General features: G+C 40.1%; 1 protein-coding gene and 1 pseudogene across 2 annotated transcripts in view; one reads left to right on the top strand and one right to left on the bottom strand.

The window, feature by feature from the left end:
• rfc1 (replication factor C (activator 1) 1) overlaps positions 1-20,707 on the top strand; it is a 54,490-nt gene that overhangs the window by 9,342 nt on the left and 24,441 nt on the right. The window contains exons 6-16 of one of the 2 annotated variants that reach the window (XM_088342757.1): positions 512-583; positions 2,586-2,663; positions 4,422-4,694; positions 6,822-6,929; positions 7,001-7,180; positions 8,640-8,744; positions 16,182-16,587; positions 19,511-19,626; positions 19,709-19,823; positions 19,881-19,969; positions 20,045-20,182. In XM_088342757.1, coding sequence (XP_088198883.1) covers positions 512-583; positions 2,586-2,663; positions 4,422-4,694; positions 6,822-6,929; positions 7,001-7,180; positions 8,640-8,744; positions 16,182-16,587; positions 19,511-19,626; positions 19,709-19,823; positions 19,881-19,969; positions 20,045-20,182 — 1,680 coding nt within the window. The remainder of the gene's footprint in view (positions 1-511; positions 584-2,585; positions 2,664-4,421; positions 4,695-6,821; positions 6,930-7,000; positions 7,181-8,639; positions 8,745-16,181; positions 16,588-19,510; positions 19,627-19,708; positions 19,824-19,880; positions 19,970-20,044; positions 20,183-20,707) is intronic. The other variant, XM_088342758.1, reaches the window with a different exon arrangement.
• Positions 5,941-6,086, bottom strand: LOC148361936 (5.8S ribosomal RNA; annotated as a pseudogene).

Genomic DNA, 20,707 nt, shown 5'->3' with positions numbered 1-20,707 from the left:
GAAACTTACCCTTTTCCACCTTCGAACTCCTGCCAAAATCAAATGATGTCACTTCCTGTACATGGCTTTTATAGAATTGGAGTCTCTTTTTGGGTGGCAATGAGCACAGGTCAGAAAATTACTACAGAGACATATTATACATTTATTAGATAGATTCATAACATTGCCTAATGAAATTGGGTTTAGTGTAGTTTATCAATTTATTAAAGTATTTTTTTTAGTATATACTTTTATGGCCTCCACCTTTTAGGTAGAGATTACGTTGCACTGCGGACACTATAAAAGTGATCATGCGTGTCACCACAAAGTTATCAAAAATACAAAATCATGTTTGAAAAGCATTTTATTTATGGTTAAATGAATGTAAACACTTATAGTAAACAATCAAATTACTTTTTTATATACATTTAGCAGATTATGGAGAAAAATTTGGTTATGAGAAGTATGCAGACATGAAATGTTAATTTTTTTAATAAAGGCTAAGTAACAGTTCTCTTTTTTATTTTTTTAGCCAATTCAGGATACAGATGATCTGAGCGATGAAAAAATTGCAAGACAGCTACAAATGATTGAGGATGATGAGGTAAAAAACATACAACCCCTGATAAAGTAAGGTTTCTCGTATTGTTCTTAAGATTTAAAGCCCCGGTTTGTATGGCCAACATCTTCCTGTACATACATTACATAAAATTTAATGTATTTAATGCGTATGTGATTACATGAATTTACTGTATTAATTTTCTTGTATTTTCATTTGGAAGCCTGACCATTTTGCAAACATATCGTCTAGGGGTGGGACAAAAAAATCAATTCATGTATATAGCGTGATTTTATTTTTGAGCATATTTGAAATCGACATTTCTCACCGAATTGATTTTTGTGACTTCATATCCGGTATGTAAAAAGGTGGGAAAGCAAACACTAGTAGAAAATTGAGTAAGAAAGCCAACAAAATCGAACTAGGGCCGGCGGCCTAACATTTTAAATCCAGAGTATGGATGTGCATTGTTAGCTCGTCATTCATGGTTTATTGTCCCAGAAATGTATGATTTAAGAGTTGCTTCTTTTTTTTTAAATAAATTTAATTTGCAATCATCAATTATATCAAATCGCAATACTTGTACAATCACAATTTGCGATTGTCGTGATACCTTAGTATTGTGATACAATCGAATTGAGACGAAAGCATATTGGCCCACTCTTAATATTTTCTCCCGATGGTGTTTTACCTTCCCAAGCTAAGCCCTGCATATGATGGTCACCAAAGCATTTGACACGTGTCATTTTTGACTTTTTTTTCCACTGTTTCCTTCTCTAAACAACATGTTAGCCATTCGGTGGCAGGCTATGGCCTGCCGCTGGTTTTTATGGCTATATTTAGCCCCTCTTGCTTCGTTCTTCTGTGGAACTCGCCTTCTATAGCTCTTCATGCAAGCGAATGTTGCAGAGTTATGTGAGTAGATGTCCTGAAGTTTGCTTATATAATCTTTTACTGGCCTTTTTAGTACTTTTTCCCACTAGACGCTCAAGTTAGCCACCTACACCATCTCGGACATTCTCCAGCTATTCCGTCTTTTCAGACTAGCTTTCATTACCTGTCACAAGCTGGAATTCATGCTTGAAAATATGGAAGTAGGTTGGCCTGGGCACCATGACAAAAATTGTTGAATGTCTGCGAGTACTCAGTTGGGATTAAATCTTTTTTCTTTCAGCGTATTCTAACGCCAATACTGTTTTAAATGGTGGAATTACTTTGTCGTGTTGCCCATCATGGTTGGCACATGTTGTCTGATAGTTTGCAATCGGCGCTTCCGCTGTTTATTATCCGGCTACGTTTCCAAAATACCTCCAAACAACTGAGGAAGGGCCACTCTTGTCTTTGGCTCTTTCAGGGGGTATGCCAGTGCTATCTTTAGTGTCTTTTTCAGTCATTTTGACCGTGTTGTTGTTATTTCCCTGTTACTGTGTGAGGCCTGTATTTGCCATTCTTGCGAAATGATTGGCCGGTCCCTGTCACCTTCATCTCCTAAATGTTGGTTAGGAACTGGCATTTTTATTGCATTAGGTTCCCTATAGTTGATTTGAGGGACCAAGGCCGAGGTAAACCTGAAGCTGCACTTTGTTGCCAAAGTGCAGCGCCAAAGTATGCACAGTGCTGAAGTGCAGTGCAAAAGTGCAGATCTTCCATGAAGAAGAGGAAAAACTGCGAGGGAGAAGATGATTGAAATTTTATGCCCAAACCCGACCCGAAATTCAGGCTGGCTGGGGCCCGGGCCCAAGATCTTTCCTCTGTATCACGATAATTATCGTTTTATTACCAAGGCCTATCTCCAAATGCACACTTCAGCCTTATTCTAGACTACAAAACCATCTAGTGGTGAATTATTACACTCTCAATTTAAGATCCGGGACTATATGGTGCACCTAATTATAAGCTGTACTTATTTCTTTTGTGAAGGAAAAAAAACATTGTGCACATAACTATAATCCGTGTGGTTAAAAATTGTATTTTTTTCCTCAGACAGAAGGTAGTGGTTTGTAGTTTGGATTTTACTATCAATGTTTTCTCAATCCGTCTACTTTAGCTGGAAAGGCAAATCCACGATGACGAAGACTTTGCCAAAACTCTCGCCATGCTTGACACAGAACCACAAGCCAAAAAGGTGACGACAATATGAAGTAACAGGGTTCATGCGGGTGCTTGAAACCCTTTAAAATGTTTGAATTTTAAGGTTGTGTTTTCAAAGTCAGGAAAATTCCTACACTGGGTAAAGTGCTTGAAATTGTTGCCATTGCCATGTTTCCAGGCAGTCCTACTCTATAGACCACGCAATAAATTAAGAAAAACAAAAGTTTGTGAAAATGACGCTCTAGTGCAGGGGTGGCGAACACGTTTGACACAAAGAGCCGACATTTTTAACTGTGAGGGTAAAAGAGCCACACCCCACGCACTGACCTGCCATGACAGACAGACACACAGAATTAAAAACATTATTTCCAATAACACACACAACATAACACTATTTCCGTTTCGCTTTGCATTTTGCCATTTTGACCATGAAGGTAACAGTAGATAGATGGATAGATACTTTATTCATCCTCATAGGGAAATTAACACTTCCAGCAGTATCCTTGTGTTGAAAATAAAATAATAATAAAATAAATAGAATACATAAATACCCAATACATCGTATGCATGCTTATGAAATGTTTATTTAATTTCCCGGCATTAGACGTAACTTATGCAGATGATTGGCAGTCAGTTATGTGTCCGGAGCAGCATAAAAACAACAAATCTGCCAAATTAATTTCAAAATATTATTTATTATTTGTTTAGAACTCTGATGGCTTCAAGTGTGTTTTAAGAGGGGAAAAAAATAAACCTGAAACGAGGCAAAGAGCCACAGTATATAGAAAATATGATGAGGCAAAGAGCCGCATTCTGATTGGCCAAGAGATGCATGCGGCTCTAGAGCCGCGTGTTCGCCACCCCTGCTCTCGTGGCTTATTATTATGGCGTTATCATCTGAAGCGTCACCACCGTGAACTGGTCGCACCCAAGACAACAGCTCTATTTTGGAAACCACCTTTTTGGATCGGATCACTGAGAAGAGCTCCCAAATGGCTCCTCAGATTTTTTCAATAATATCATTAATAATCAAACATTATGCACCAAATTATTTTTTAATTAGTAATTTAATATTTTCTTTGCAGGGGATCCCTGAAAAACATGAAATAGAATAGTCACAGATCTACAAAAAAAGTAAAATACAAACCAATTTTAGCCTTTTGCATACTAAAAAGATTAAAAATCGAAGAACAACACAAAATCCCTGAAAATGCAAAAAATAATAAATGAATTATAAACATTAACTCTCCAGTGCCATAAACAAATGATAAAATGCAAAAAAGTGAACCATTTACAATTCTATTTTAACCAATTTAGATACCGATCCTCTGAAAAACATGCATAAAATATAATTAAAATAAGTAAAACAAAAAGCAAAAGATCAGCCGTCTGTTGAAAGATTGAATGCACTGTGCTTCAGTGAGATCAATATCATTAAAATGAGTCCAAACCTTTTCTTTTTGTGTCTTCCTTACTCAATTATTACCCTACACCCATAAACCTATTCCGTGTTTGTAAACAAGTGTAATGTAGCCAAGTTGCACGTGCATTGTTGAAGCAAAATGGCAGAATTCATGGCAGTTTATAGCAGCCCATTGACACAAAAAGATCATATAGGAACAGCACAAAGTATGTGCTTGCAGCAAGATAGCAACTTTATTGTAGTCATCAAGGTACTGGAAAAATTGAGAAATTAGCCTTGAGAGTGATTGAAAAGTGTTTGAATTTGGCCATGAAAAAGGTTTACGAACCCTGAAGTATTCATCTTTTATATGACCTCTTTTATACCCAGGTTCGAAAAAACTCCGACGAAATGTCCCCCAAAAAGAGGATTTCCTCAAAGCGCAACAGAGAGGATAGCATGTCCCAGGACATGGTTGGCCCTTCACCCAAGAAAAGCCCAGCCCTTGTTAAGCCTATTTCCAAACTGGGGAGGATGAAGAAAAGAGATGAGGAAAAGGAAGAGGCCACTAAGAAAAAAGAACAAACCACATTGAAAATCTCATCCAAAAAGGAGGCGTCGATTGCAGGAACCGTGATGAAAATGTCTCCAACGGAACTGGTGGTGAGCTGCAATTAATTTATCTAGTAGACCCCCGGATATGAAAATAAAACATTCTGAGGTGGGGATTAGAAAAGTAAATTACCTGACCTGGTAAAGTTGAGTTAGTGGGTGGATGCAGGGGGGGGGGGGGGCTGCAGAAAATGCATATAGTCAAGTCAAGTCACATTTATTTATATAGCCCTTAATCACAAAAATGTCTCAAAGGACTGCACAGGATTACAATTACCAAATTGCACACTTACCTGATCTTAAACCAGCATGCGGGCAAGGAACAACTCAAAAACCTCAGTGCGAGGAAAAAAGAGAAACCTTGAGAAAGTCAAGTAATTTTTATTTGTATAGCCCTTAATCACAGAGTCTCAAAGGGCTTCACAGGTTATTACACATGAGCAGTTTAGGTTATTCATATGCTATAGAGTAGAAGTGAGTTTTAAGCTTAGATTTAAACATTTCCACTGAGGTTGCAGATCGGATCTCAGGGGGAAGAGCATTCCACAACACCGGTGCCCGGATGGAGAACTCTCACGAACCAGCGGAACACTTCTTTGGTCTTGGGATCACCAGAAGACCGGCGCTCTCAGAACGAAGGCTTCGGGCCGGAACATAGGGGGAAATCAGATCTGAAAGATATGAGGGGGATAGTCCATGTATGATTTTGTATAATAATAAGAGAACCTTGAAATCACATCTTAGGCTAACAGGGAGCCAATGCAGGTTAGCCAAAATTGGGGTGATGTGATCGGATTTTTTTGTCCTAGTTTAAAGGATGGAGAACGCTCTCGAGCCTGCAGACTTCTTGGCTCTCGAAGTCACAAGTAGACCGGCATTTTCCGAGCGCAGACTCCGTGCAGGAACATAGGGGGAAATCAAATCAGAGAGATAAGAGGGTGCAAGCCCATGGAAACATTTATATGTTAATAAGAGAACCTTAAAGTCACATCTTAAGTGGACTGGGAGCCAGTGCAAGTTGGCCAATACAGGAGTAATATGCTCAAACTTTTTGGTCTTAGTCAAAAGTCTAGCTGCCGCATTCTGAACCAGCTGCAAACTTTTAATGCTAGACATCGGGAGACCAGAAAGCAATACATTACAGTACAGTGGGACCTCGGTTATCGCGGTTAATGGGGACCAAAACCACCCGCGATAAGTGAAAATCCGCGACGTAGCAATGCCCCCTTTCAAAAAAAAAACCATTTCTCATCTCATTATCTGCACCGCTTATCCTTATTAGGGTCGCGGGGGGGCTGGAGCCCATCCCAGCCATCTCCGCGCAGTGGGCAGGGGACACCCTGAACTGGTTGCCAGCCAATCGCAGCTGCAAATCACATTAGTTCTCGCAGCTAGCTGCGTTCTTCATCGACGCACGAGCCGAGTGATCCACCGCTAAGAGTCGTACAGCTGGGCGATTTTACGTCCACCCTGGACGATCGGAGACAAATTCACGACAGGGTTTTTACTTGCGTCGCACTGCGGGTTCCGTTCGGTCGATTCCGCGAGCGAGCCCCTAACCCGCGGCACGGGTACTTATGGCGCGATACGCACAACACCGACAGTTACGAGGGTCCCGCGCACGTCCGCCGCCTTTCGCCCGCTGCATGCGGATGGCCGCCTGTCGTCGTGCCGCGCTACTGGGGTCGTCGGACGAGCGGGCTCCCCCCAGTTACGGGGGTAGCCCGGTCACGCCAGCCGCCTTTTCTCGCGTCGCGCCGTGTGACGACGCGTCTGCCTAACTCGCTCCGTCGCGCGGCCTGGCAGTGGTTTGTCAATGTGGGGGACATGGCCCCAGGCAGGCCCCCTATGACTCTCTACCCACTGGATCTCACAAAATTCTGTGGGAAACACTTAAAAGATTTTATTTGAGCATGTTTAAAATCATCACATACTTGCACGCATAACAAAAGGAGTTTGACACAGGCTGCAATGATGATTTCAGCCCCATAATGGCATCAGCAAGTAAAATATTTTGATGTCAAGGACACCACCTTCAAAAAATGTTTGATGCATGAAGTCTATTGTTTAAGATCAATTAAAAATTATCATTGCCCTGACTGACAGATAATGTGATTAATGCAAAAAACAGCTTCCGTAAACTTCCTAACAGAAGTTTTGTTCTTCCCATCCCGTTAGAGCACCAGACCAGATGAGTCGGACAAGAAGAAGCTGAACAATGCAGCCTTCCGCAATTACCTCAACAGAGACGGACCGCGAGCGCTTGGCTCTAAAGAAATCCCAATGGTAGAGCATCAGTCGTCATTCCTCTCCCAAGCCCTGGGTTTGCTCACGGTTGACTGTTTTGGGGTCCACAGGGGGCCGACAACTGCTTGGAGGGTTGCGTGTTTGTGCTGACAGGCGTCCTGGAATCTATGGAGAGGGACGACACCAAATCCCTTATTGAGCGCTACGGTGGTAAAGTGACGGGAAACGTTAGCAAGAAGACCACCTACCTGGTGCAGGGGCGGGATAGCGGTGTCTCCAAGCTGGAAAAGGTGACCTGCAATCAATCATATTAATTCAATTCCTCAATTCAAATATTGTCATTTTAATACAAGCTAAATTGGGTCAATTTTGGTCAAGAGAAGTTTCATTGGGCGAGGGGTAAATATTTCCAGGGTTTGTATGCTTGATGAATTCTCAAAACTTTGCCATGTTTCTTAACGAGTTTGCTTAAAAATGACGCCAATACTGCTCTTTTAAGCTTCGTTTTGTCATGGCATTTTCTCTTTCCTCACGATAATGGCAGCTGGCATCATTTTGTTTGGCATTGTTCTATGAAGAGTCGTCACGGCCAAAAGGACAGGTGCAAGCTACACCTAAACAGAGCACCATGAAACACGTATTAGTGCAAGAATTTTGTATCAATTCTCAACATTTATGGATCATGTACAAGAATTAGGGTAGCATTTCCCAGTGGTAAATTGTAATCGGAAGAACTTCATGCAGCTCAAAATGTAAGCTCCATGTTTTTGCCATTTTACCCAACACCTATATAGGGAGAAATTTACCTCAAAAAGAATTGTACTCAAGATTTGCTTTAAAAAATCTTGGATATATTTCTTACTTTAATGCTACTGGAGAAATTGGAAAATTGGCTTTACAAGTCCTTAAGAGGGCTTTAACCTGGCCATAAAAAGGTGTACGAAGCCTGTATTTTTCTTGAAATCGAAATAGTCCACACAGGCTAATTCAGGGATCCGTGAACTGAACATTTTAATAACCAGGGTTGTCGGGGCACCACTTCCTGTGGTGTGTCTTGGGAAAGTACAGCCTGGCTGCGCCCATCCTTCTCCATGCGGGTTTTTTGGGTAGTGGTTTGCTCCCCCAAATTAAACTTAGTACTGGTTTCCATGCCTACCAGTGGCAGGAGAAGCCTACTTTGTTTTGAAATTCGTTCATTTGTTTGTGTCGCAGCTATTATTAGCTAGCTTTGCTCTTGTTAGCATTTAGCATTGCCTTTGTGACTGCTAAAATGAGCAGAAAAACCTTTTTTAGGCTAAGAGATACTTTTTGAGATTAATTTTTGTTAGATAACTTGTCATGTTATGTGTATGTTGTCACTATGTTATTTCTAGGTTAATTTTTGGAAGTAGGGTTAAGACCACTCAATAGACCACTACGTAAATTAGTTTACTAGAAATGACCCAGTACAGAATAGGTCCGCGGGTACCTTAGCTGTCCTTAGTGGGCACCTTAGTGCCCATGGTCACCATGTTGGAGACCCCTGCTCTTAAGTTAGTAGCTAGCTCTGCCATTGCTCAGCTAGCTTTACTGCTAGCATTAGCGACGAGTGTCGCACATTGTGGCCAATACTAGTAGCTCGTGTCACCCAACACTACCCATATTGTTGGTGGCTAGGATTGTCTAGGTGCCCTGATATTTCTTTTCTGAGTTGAAATAATAATTTTGTATCTCATCGTTACGTGAAAGATTTATTGGGATTCTTCTCAGGCGGAGAATTTTGGTACCAAAATCATCAGCGAGGACCAGCTGCTGGAGCTGATCAGGACCAAACCTGGGAAGAAGTCAAAATATGAGATTGCTGCAGAGGCTGAGGTCTGGACACTCAATATTCACATTTGTCTCAACTAGAGGAGCACCAAAATAAAAATTCGGGCTAAAACTGAAAATTGAAAATGTGAAACACTTGGCCAAAAAATGCAATTTTAATGTTGGGTTTTCAGGGCTTAAACAACTGATTGCATTTTGGGTGAAGTGCTTTTAAACGCTTGAAATTGTTGCCATATTTCTTGCCAGTCTGACTCAGTAGACTACGCATTAAATGAAAAAACTTAAAAAAATTTACTTTCTTTGGCTTGCACCCACCTTAAATAGATGGTTACTGTTGGTGGATCAATAATAATAATTATTATTATTACTATTATTAACAATATAATAGTGACCTATTTTTTTCCTTTAATGCTACTGGTAAAATAGGAAAATTGGATTTAGTTCTTGAATCTGGCCATGAATTTAATTTGGTGTAAAAAACCCTGAAGTGTACTTATTTTATACCAACTTGCTTAAAAAGGGTACCATACAAAATAGAAAAACAACTTCGTGTTATATTAGGTGCTAATTTTAAGTTACTTTTTTTCCTTTTTTCCTCTTCTTTGTTTTTGTCTATGTATTTGTCTTGTTGTCGGTCACCCTTCGCAAGGGATATGACCTGGGTAGATAGAATTTTGTGTTTCCCATTTAAATAATTGTTATAAAAACAATGGCATTTTAATCAGGTCAAAAGAAACACAATTTTTGAGAGAATTTAAATGCAAATAACACAGACAATATTGTTATACTTTGAGTAAAGTGACTTCTTGAAACGAAAAAAACAAACAAAAACTTAGCTAGTAGCTGCTACACCACACAAGCTTGCTCGCCCTTTTTTAAGGTACAGTATTTTCTGCACTATAAGGCACACCGGATTATAGGGCGAGCCTCCCCAAAATTGTTTTTTGTCAAATATTTTTCATACATTAGGTGCACCGGACTATACAGGGAGTGCAGAATTATTAGGCAAATGAGTATTTTGACCACATCATCCTCTTTATGCATGTTGTCTTACTCCAAGCTGTATAGGCTCGAAAGCCTACTACCAATTAAGCATATCAGGTGATGTGCATCTCTGTAATGAGAAGGGGTGTGGTCTAATGACATCAACACCCTATATCAGGTGTGCATAATTATTAGGCAACTTCCTTTCCTTTGGCAAAATGGGTCATAAGAGGGACTTGACAGGCTCTGAAAAGTCAAAAATAGTGAGATATCTTGCAGAGGGATGCAGCACTCTTAAAATTGCCAAGCTTCTGAAGCGTGATCATCGAACAATCAAGCGTTACATTCAAAATAGTCAACAGGGTCACAAGAAGCGTGTAGAAAAACCAAGGCGCAAAATAACTGCCCGTGAACTGAGAAAAGTCAAGCGTACAACTGCCAAGATGCCACTTGCCACCAGTTTTGCCATATTTCAGAGCTGCAACATCACTGGAGTGCCCAAAAGCACAAGGTGTGCAATACTCAGAGACATGGCCAAGGTAAGAAAGGCTGAAAAACGACCACCACTGAACAAGACACACAAGCTGAAACGTCAAGACTGGGCCAAGAAAAATCTCAAGACGGATTTTTCTAAGGTTTTATGGAGTGATGAAATGAGAGTGAGTCTTGATGGGCCAGATGGATGGGCCCGTGGCTGGATCGGTAAAGGGCAGAGAGCTCCAGTCCGCCTCAGACGCCAGCAAGGTGGAGGTGGGGTACTGGTATGGGCTGGTATCATCAAAAATGAGCTTGTGGGGCCTTTTCGGGTTGAGGATGGACTCAAGCTCAACTCCCAGTCCTACTGCCAGTTTCTGGAAGACACCTTCTTCAAGCAGTGGTACAGGAAGAAGTCCGCATCCTTCAAGAAAAACATGATTTTCATGCAGGACAACGCTCCATCACACGCATCCAAGTACTCCACAGCGTGGCTGGCAAGAAAGGGTCTAAAAGAAGAAAAACTAATGACATGGCCTCCTTGTTCACCTGATCTGAACCCCATAGAGAACCTGTGGTCCCTCATCAAATGTGAGATTTACAAGGAGGGAAAACAGTACACCTCTCTGAACAGTGTCTGGGAGGCTGTGGTTGCTGCTGCACGCAATGTTGATCGTGAACAGATCAAAGCACTGACAGAATCCATGGATGGCAGGCTTTTGAGTGTCCTTGCAAAGAAAGGTGGCTATATTGGTCACTGATTTGTTTTTGTTTTGTTTTTGAATGTCAGAAATGTATATTTGTGAATGTTGAGCTGTTATATTGGTTTCCCTGATGAAAATAAATAATTGAAATGGGTATACATTTGTTTTTTGTTAAGTTGCCTAATAATTATGCACAGTAATAGTCACCTGCACACACAGATATCCTCCTAAAATAGCTAAAACTAAAAAAGCCCCACTCCAACTTCCAAAATATTCAGCTTTGATATTAATGATACTTTTGGGTTCATTAAGAACATGGTTGTTGTTCAATAATAAAATTAATCCTCAAAAATACAACTTGCCTAATAATTCTGCACTCCCTGTAGGGGGCAAAAGTGGGAACGTCCGTTCAGTAAAACGTATTAACCCCTTAACATTTCGACGGCTCGCAAAGACGCAAATACGCGTCTCACACACGTACGGTCTGTGCAATGTCACCAATCACTCAAATGTATGATTCCACATATCATTAGGAAGGTTAAACTCTTGGGATTCAAGAAATGCCAATTATTTCTTAGTTTCTATTTTCTTTTTCACTGGCAATTTTCATTTTGCAGGGAAAAGTGGTTCTTTACTGTGCATATGACAATTAACACTTTGAATTTAATTGAATTTAAAAATAGACTCATCACAGAAACATCAAGATCAGTCTGAAAAAAGACACAGGGAAAATATAAAGCCCGGGTAGCTCCCTAAAGTTGTCTTGCAGCCATCACATTCAATTATAATACGCAACCATGGTCCTCTTACATCTGTGAGTGTAGTAATTCCAAACGTGTAAAATATTTACATACTCCAAAACACGCAATAATGCCGACAAATAAAAGGAAAAATCCACAGAGAAGCATCTCTGCATCGATGGACTTTGTTTTTTGCTAGCTATCTGTTTCGCCCCATAATTCCTGTTTACAAATCCAGACTAGTAAAAAATGTTTTCTTTAGGCCGTAGAGCAACCTAACTGTGATTCACATCTTTTTCAGCCAATTGCCAGCCTTTAAATGCCTCAAAAGGACCCGCCTCCTTTACCTCCGAATAACTTCAGCCAATAGTGACCGATTCAAATGATGATTGTTAGGAAATTAAACGCCGGTATATACCCCAGCATACACCGCGGACTACTTCTCCTACAGGGGAAAATCTAGTCGGTGAGACCTTGCGACAGAATATTAATCCATATATAAAAGGTGCACTGCATTACAAGGCGCATGGTCAGCTTTTGAAAAAAATAAAGGCTTTTAGGTTCGCCTTATACTCGTGAAAATACGGTACAATTTCTGGGGGGCATTTTAGCTTTCATTGGAAAGGAGAGTAAAAGGGGACAAGAAAATAGGGAATTTATGATGTTGGAGCGGTAGTTGAAGCTCGGACTTTCACGATTAAGAATTTCTGGAGATGATTAATTGTCACACAAATATATTCGTCAATGCGGATTATTTTTCTCCTCTGCATTATATGCTACTATGATGATATGAGCTTAATATCACATATTCTATACACCATAATAATGAGGAGAAATGTCATTTACCTGAAATCATTATCAACTCAACATTCTCCTTTGATTAAAAATGCCCAAATGCAGGATTTCAACCGGTTAAGTTAAAAATTTTTTTTAGGAACAATGCACAGGGGAGGTAACAGGTCAAAAGGTCTTGGACTCAACTTTTCTGTAATCAAGTACAAAATTGAACTAGGTGGACAGATGAGAAAAAAATCTCCCATAGAGCAGATAAATGTGTCTTTGCCTCGCTTCAAGTTTTAACATTTGAGCACATTTAAAGGAGCTAACAGCAGCATATTAATGACTCTTTTCTTGAAGTTCTTAGGCTTTTAAAACAAAGACCTGGTAGACAGTAAAAAGAGGTACAGTTGTGCTGGAGTTTACATACACTTGTGAAGAAAATAAAGTGAAAAAAGTGATACAATTTGCTGAGTCAAAGATATACATACAGCAGCGCTAATATTATTGGCCAAATTCACTTCAATTAGTCGCTTTTGGTAGCCAACCACAAGCTTCTGGCAAGCTTCTGGTTGAATCTTTGACCACTCCTCTGGACAGAATTTGTGCAGTTAAGTTAAATTTGATGGCTTTCTGACATGGACTTGTTTCTTCAGCATTGTCCACATGTTATCAATGAGGTTTAAGTCAGGACTTTGTGAAGGCCATTCTAAAACCTTAATTTTAGCCTGATTTAGCCCATTCCATTACCACTTTTCATGTGTGTTTGGGGTCATTGTCCTGTTGGAACACCCAACTGCGCCCAAGATCCAATTTTCGGGCTGATGACTAGGTTATCTTGAAGAATTTGATAATTATTATTTTTCATTATCCCATTTACTCTCTGTAAAGCACCTGTTCCATTGGCAGCAAAACAGCCCCACAGCATAATACTACCACCAATACTACCACCACCGTGCTTGACTCTAGGCATGGTGTACTTGGGGTTAAAGGCCTCACCTTTTCTCCTCCAAACATATTGCTAGCCATTGTGGCCAAATAGCTCGATTTTTGTTTTGTCTGACCACAGAACCTTCCTCCAGAAGGTCTTATCTTTGTCCATGTGAACAGCAGCAAACTTCATTCGAGCCTTAAGGTGCCACTTTTGGAGCAAGGGCTTCCTTCTTGCACGACAGCCTCTCAGTCCATGGAGATGCAAAACGCGCTGTGTTGCAGCAGCTTCTAATTCCTGACAGATCTGCTTTTTGGGAATTCTCTGTTGAATCTCCGCCCTCCTGACCAAATTTCTCTTGGAAGCAGGTGATAGCTTGCGTTTCTTCCTCATCGTGGCAGTGACAAAACAGTGCCATGCGCTTTATACTTGTTTGTTTAATTGTTTGCACTGTTGCTTTTGGGACCTGCAGCTGCTTTAAAATGTCTCCAAGTGACTTTCCTGACTTGTTCAAGTCAATGATTCACTTTTTCACATCCATGTTGAGCTCATATGACTTTTCCATTGTAGCGTTTATGGGCGTTTGCATCCAATGAGCCCTATTTAAATGGCCCCAGAAAAGTCATCAGCCGTAGTCACTCATAATCACTCATAAGTCAAGTCACATTTATTTGTATAGCCCTTAATCACAAAAATGTCTCAAAGGACTGCACAGGATTACAATCACACCATCGCCTGATCTTAACCAACATGCGGGCAAAGAAAAACTCAAAACCTCAGCGTGAGGAAAAAAGAAACCTTGAGAAGGGGCCTCACAAGTGCTAATCCCCCTTCCCTTGTCACAGTAAACAAACATAGTAAACATCAATAAAAGAGAACACAAGGTAACATGTTGAAATTTGTTCGGAAAGTGTATGAGAGCAACGACGCCTCAAGCCTGTAAACTAGTACAAAAAGTCCATAACAGCAACGGCGCTGCTTCCCATATCTGCTCGCTGGTCAATGCAGGCGTTGACATGCTTCAGGTCCAGACACTGGTCCATTGACTCATCTCAAATTGTCCTTCTCCTTCATATCACCACCAGACAGGCAGTCGGAAAAAGACAGGATAATACAAAATATGAGGTGGGCATCAATCATAAGCTTTTAAGAAGTTAAGAGGCCACGCTATGAAGCCCACTGACACAACTTTCTAAGTCACCAAAATTGCCAATTCGTGTTGCTGTATGTATATTTTTGACCCAGCAGATTTCATCACTTCTTCTCTTAACCCACAAAAAAGTCCTAAAAGAACCAAACCTCGTGAATGTTTTTGTGACAAAGAACTATCTGTTCCAATCACTATCCGAGAAAAGCCAGAGTTGTAGAAATAACTGGAAACTCAAGAGAGCCATTATATTATGTTCTCCACAACTGTATGTAACCAAATAAAAATACAGTTTATTTTAGAAACTGTAAAAAAAAAAAACAATTGCGCAGTTTAAGCCCTGTTAACATGACATCAACTTAATATGAACTTATAAACTTAAAGTTGCACCGGGCAAACAAAAATATCTTGGCCTTTTGGACTCAAAGCTTAGTGTAATAGATCTTTGTGACAATTACATTTTTCTAGTTTCTAGAAAATGTAAATAGAAATTGCCAAGAAAATAGGATGATTTTTTAATTTTATTTTGAGGCTGTAGTGGCAGCTATGGCTGTCATGATTAGGAATTTCTGGAGATGATTGTCACACAACTAATCATGATTGACGAATATATAGTTATTTTTTTCCCCCTCTGCATTATATGCTACTGTGATAATATGAGCCACAATAGTTGGACACAATTGTACTTTAACATTGACTGATATAAATATGCTGCTATTTCATTTGTATTGGTACCATGTCTGTATTCATGTTTATATTGGGTTATTTAAAAAATAACAATTTTTATCGATATTCTGTTGATCTTTGCATTTTCTTTTAACTGTGAATGAATGACTAGATGCTCCAAACAAAGTTTCTCTGCTCTTTGACAATAACAATAAGTATTCTGAATCTGAACACAGGCCAACAATGTATTTACCTTTTACGCCTAGCCTGAACTTTACTGTAAAATGAAAAACAACAAAATAATATGGGCATCTCTGGCCTAATGCCTCTACTCTGTGTATCTCCCTGTTTTTCTGTCATTATTCACAGAAAAAAAGACTAATTGTTAATGTGAAAAATATTTGCGATTAGACAAGTATGTAATATTCGCGACAGCCCTGGATGCAGCATTTTAATGCAACAGCAGTTGACATTTGAATATTTGGCACAGTAAAATGCCTGGCATTCTATTTTAGCAAGGTTGTTGGGGCCGTGGTTTGTTGAAAAAGCGCCAGGGAGTCACTAGGGAGTGCCAAAGGGCCGCGTGGCTACATGCAGCTTCAGAGACGCTTGTACACAAAAGCATGTTTTTGATTGATTTTGATGGTATTTATTGGGGGTGCCTTGACACAAAATCTTGCTAAAAACAATCCCAGAGGCCTGAAGTACAACTGTGTAAATGTTCACGAAAATTGGTTTAGCCATTTTGGAGCCTATAAACCACATAGGAACACACACGCAAATTGGGATTTATAATCAGTATATATTTAGATAGATAGTAAATTAGACTCTCGCGGCACGTTGCTTAGTGCTAGCCAATCATCTTCAAGAACATACTGCCTGACCAATGTAAATTTCATACATTTTAAAAATACATATATATTACTTTAAAATGTTAGTTGATGGATTGTGTATTAGCATATAAACATTAGCCAAAGTCTGGTTAGTGGCTAACAAAAGCATGGAAGCAGAGATATGCACTAAAATTGACCTCCATCTCCCTTCTGTTTGTGAGAAAAGAGTAAAGCCTCAAAGACCAAGACTCCTCCAGGCCCAGCCTCAAAGAACACACCTAAATCTTCAAAGATCTCTCCCTCCAAAGGCAACTCCAAGTCCCCTCAAATCCCAAGCCCCTCCAAAACTGGACAACTCACACCGACAGATGGAGCCACACCACCCAGGAGGGGCTCTACTCAAACCGTCCGACGGGACCGGGGCCTTTCTTCCCCGAAGTCTTCCTCCCCTGGCTCACGCATAATTGACAAAAAACAGGAGGTGGGCAGTCTGCTGTGGGTGGACAAATACCGTCCTTGCTCCCTGAAGGCTCTGATTGGCCAGCAAGGAGACCAGAGTTGCGCCAATAAGCTGCTGCGATGGCTACAAAACTGGCATAAGCATCACAGCGCTGGCGCCTCCAAACCACCAGGTATGAACAACGTGCTGTCTATCTAGTGGTTGCACAACTAATTCAGGGGTGTCAAACTCATTTTAGCCTGGGAGCCACGTGGATGAGAAAAACTCAAGGGGGGGAGGGAGAGAGAGAGAGGGAGAGAGAGGGAGAGAGAGAGGGAGAGAGAGAGAGAGAGATATGATGTGGGGGTCAGCTCTGGAGGCAAGAGAATACTTGCGCTAGTCAGAAGACAAACGAAAGCGGTTGTTTCTGCTAGTTTTCATGTCATGTATTTCTGTGCCAGAATTAGAGAAAAAAAAATGTGGTCGTAAATTGAAGTTTTACATGATCTCAGCGGACACTCCTGGTCAAAGAAAACAGTTGTGCAATTCAGCGAAAAGGTTGGACCTGAGGCACTCATTAAAAATTCTCGAGTTTGCAGCTCACACTTCATATCAGGTATTAGTAAGTAAATGTTTATGATTGTTGCCATTGGGTCAATATTACTGATTATATCGTCAAAGTATCTTGTTCTTTTCTTAGCTTCAGCCTACTGTAGGCATGTAGCTTAAATTCCATCAAAAAATGCTTCTCCTAAAATGTGTTTTGTTTTGTTTTTTCTTTGGTCCACTTTGGCTTGGGTTGCCAACCCTTGATATAAAGTAAAAAAGAGGGACCACTAATTAAAGAAATGTTGTCTCATCTCATCTCCCGTACCGCTTATCCTCATTAGGGTCGCGGGGGGGCTGGAGCCCATCCCAGCCATCTCCGGGCAGTGGGCAGGGGACACCCTGAACTGGTTGCCAGCCAATCGCTGGGCACACAGGGACAGACAACTCATTCGCTCATTCACACCTAGGGACAATTTGGACCGGCCAATTCACCTGAAATGCATGTTTTTGGAATGTGGGAGGAAACCGGAGTGCCTGGAGGAAACCCACGCAAGCACGGGGAGAACATACAAACTCCGCACAGGAAGTCTGGAGCTGGATTTGAACCCACGCAGGAGGTTCCCATGACATGAACTGTGCCGCACAAGCGCTAACCACTGCGCCGCCATGCTGCCAAGAAATGTTGTTTATATAGAAAAATGAATGTCCCTGTGTACTTTACTTAAATTTACGGTATATGTAATACTTTTACAAGAATCTTTACTGGTCAGCCTACAAACACACAAGGTTGTTTTATTTAGAATTGAATCATGAAAAAAATATTAACCACTTTGGGGTCTTAATATAAGTTTGATTTTGGATGAAGATGGTGAGCAAAGGTTGTCATCCTTATAACATCAGTCAAATGACAATAAAAAATAATTTAAAAATTAAATTTACTGACATTTTGACAGTATCTTGAATGCACCAGTTTACATTTGTAGCAATTTTAAAACTACACTTATTTGCCGTCTATTTAAAGTTCATTTTTATTTTTCGAAGTGTGTGTGTGTGTGTGTGTGTGTGTGTGTGTGTGTGTGTGTGTGTGTGTGTGTGTGTGTGTGTGTGTGTGTGTGTGTGTGTGTGTGTGTGTGTGTGTGTGTGTGTGTGTGTGTGTGTGTGTGTGTGTGTGTGTGTGTGTGTGTGTGTGTAATATAGTGTTTTGTTTTCGTTTTGTTTTTGATATCCACATAATAGTTGAGTTTTCTTCTGCCAAAAATCCATTTTATTCAGGTCCTAAACCAGGTGTCACCAAACCCGAAGACCAGCTGAGTAGCCTACTGACTAGTTCTGAAAATAGCTCACCAGTGATGGTTCATTGTGATTTTATTTTTAGGAAATTTGATATCCAACTATCATGAGAAATCATTGGCATGATGAGTATATTTAATACATGATCAATTCTTCCAAAAGTATTTTTGAATCTAGACTATAATTCAAATATGTGAATCACTCTGTGCCCTTAAACTAGGCAGATATTATTGTGGTTGCCTTAGCCTATTTTAACCCTACTAATAGTCACGTGGTAATAGTAGTGACATAAGTTATTTTAGAAATGCATACCAAATATGGCTGCAACTAGCGATTGTTTTATAATCAATTAATCAATTATTTTTTTTATCTGATTTCTTAGACATTTTCAATTTTTTCTTTTATGCAGATATTAACATTTTGAACAGTGATTTAATGTAAAACAATAAAAAGTGATTGTCAAATAACTTGACAATAATACATAAAAATGTATGCTATACACTTGGAAATATGTAAGATACTCTTTTCCTACCACCTTATCCTAAGATAGATGATATTATATTTGGACCTATTATACAAAAATTTAAGCCCACTTTTCAAAATGTTGTCAACAATTCTTTTTTTATTTTTTTTCTGTGTTAAATCTTTGAATATGATAAACTTTCCTAATATGAAAATGATCTACAATAATTATTATATATAGACTATGGTATATAGTATGAATAATGCTTAAAAATCTGACCCTTGTGTAGAGCTGAACATGTCCTTAATAATATTATTTTTCTTTTCACTTTATTTACTTTTTTTTTTTTTTTTTCCCTCTGTACTTCGGTTCCATTGAAAATTGTTAAATTTGTTTCATGATAAAACAGTACACTACAAAGTTGAAACTTTCATGCCAACTTAGTAATTATGCAATGTTCAATGAAATTTTTTAAAAGAAATGGAAGATAACTTTTGATAAAAACTGTCTTGGCGCCCTCTGCCAGACCAAGGTAGTACTACAACTCTAAGCGTCACTACGAAGTTTTGTACAATTAAATGATCTAATTGGTTGCCAAGCTTTTAGTAATCGATTTTATTGATTAGATGTTGCATCCCTAATATCAAACCGGTAGCCCCTCACTGTAGTCGGCAATAAAAAGTAGCTCTTGGCTTTACAAAGGTGCGTGACTTCATCCCTAAACAAAAATAATGTGTAAATGACTGCAATGATGGTAACATACATTTTATTTTCCTTCAACGTGAGCAAGATCCATTTCTTTTTTGGTGTGTAGCCGCTAGATTCGGAAAGTTCGGTGCCGCAAGGGATGACGGAGCAGGATACAAAGCCGCTCTTCTTTCCGGACCGCCCGGGGTGGGGAAGACCACCACAGCTGCCCTGGTCTGCGAGGTCTGTGGAAAACTGAAGGCAATGCGTTTACTGTTGTTGGGAAGTCGTGAAACTCTGCATTTTCTCCCCTATACTTCTACAGGAGTTGGGGTTCAGCTTCGTTGAAATGAACGCGAGTTGCACACGCAGCAAAAACAACCTGAAGGACGTAGTGGCAGAGTCCCTCAATAACACAAGCATTGAAGGCTTCTACAAAGGTAAACTGTTACTGTGCTCAAACGTCTTAAATGTGTCATTACAATTCTGATCATTAGGCACGTCTCAGAAAGTCAGCGCGAAGCACGTCCTGATCATGGACGAAGTGGACGGCATGGCAGGCAACGAGGATAGGGGTGGCATGCAGGTTAGCGCTGAATTTGCTTCTATAAACCACAGCCGCACTAATCTATACTGAAGAATATTTTGGGTCTCATCGCAGGAATTGATCGGCCTCATCAAGAATTCCAAGATCCCCATTATCTGCATGTGCAACGATCGCAACCACCAGAAAATCCGATCTTTGGCCAATTACTGCTTCGATCTTCGTTTTCAGAGGCCGAGGGTGGAGCAGATCAAGGTGAGGTTACGATTTTGGTAAATATTAAATACTGAGTATGTATCTTAAAAATTGTCCAATGAAGCGAATTATTGTAACAAAATACTCAGTAAAGCATCTGTGAATAACTAGAATAGAATAGAATATGCCTTTATTGTCATTTTTACAACATGGGATGTGCTGTGACAACGAAATTGGACGACTCCAGTTCCACATTTACAGTGAGGATAAGGAAACATATATGTCTTAAACAAAGACACAAAGAACTAACTGACTTTGTTATCTTCGGGGGGGGGGGGGGGGGGGGGGTTTGAGGGTCAAACAGAGTTGCCGGACACAACCGAATGTTTGATCTTACATTACATTACTGTTTGATCTTACATTACACATAGTCCAGCGTTTTTCCGAATTGCTCAGTCCACAATTGAATGGATTTGGGAGTCCACAATTGAATGGATTTGGGAGTACAGTCAATAAACATGCCCGATTAAAGTCGCCGTCGACGATAAAGCTCCGTTGGGGTAGTGCAAGCTGCTGTTTAGCAGC

This window comes from Urocampus carinirostris, chromosome 8 (assembly GCF_059441175.1).
Source record: "Urocampus carinirostris isolate Australia breed hairy pipefish chromosome 8, RoL_Ucar_1.0, whole genome shotgun sequence".
In the NCBI taxonomy this organism is placed as follows: Eukaryota; Metazoa; Chordata; class Actinopteri; order Syngnathiformes; family Syngnathidae; genus Urocampus; species Urocampus carinirostris.
Note: the sequence above shows the minus strand (reverse complement) of the source record. Positions and strands in the feature narration are given on the sequence as shown.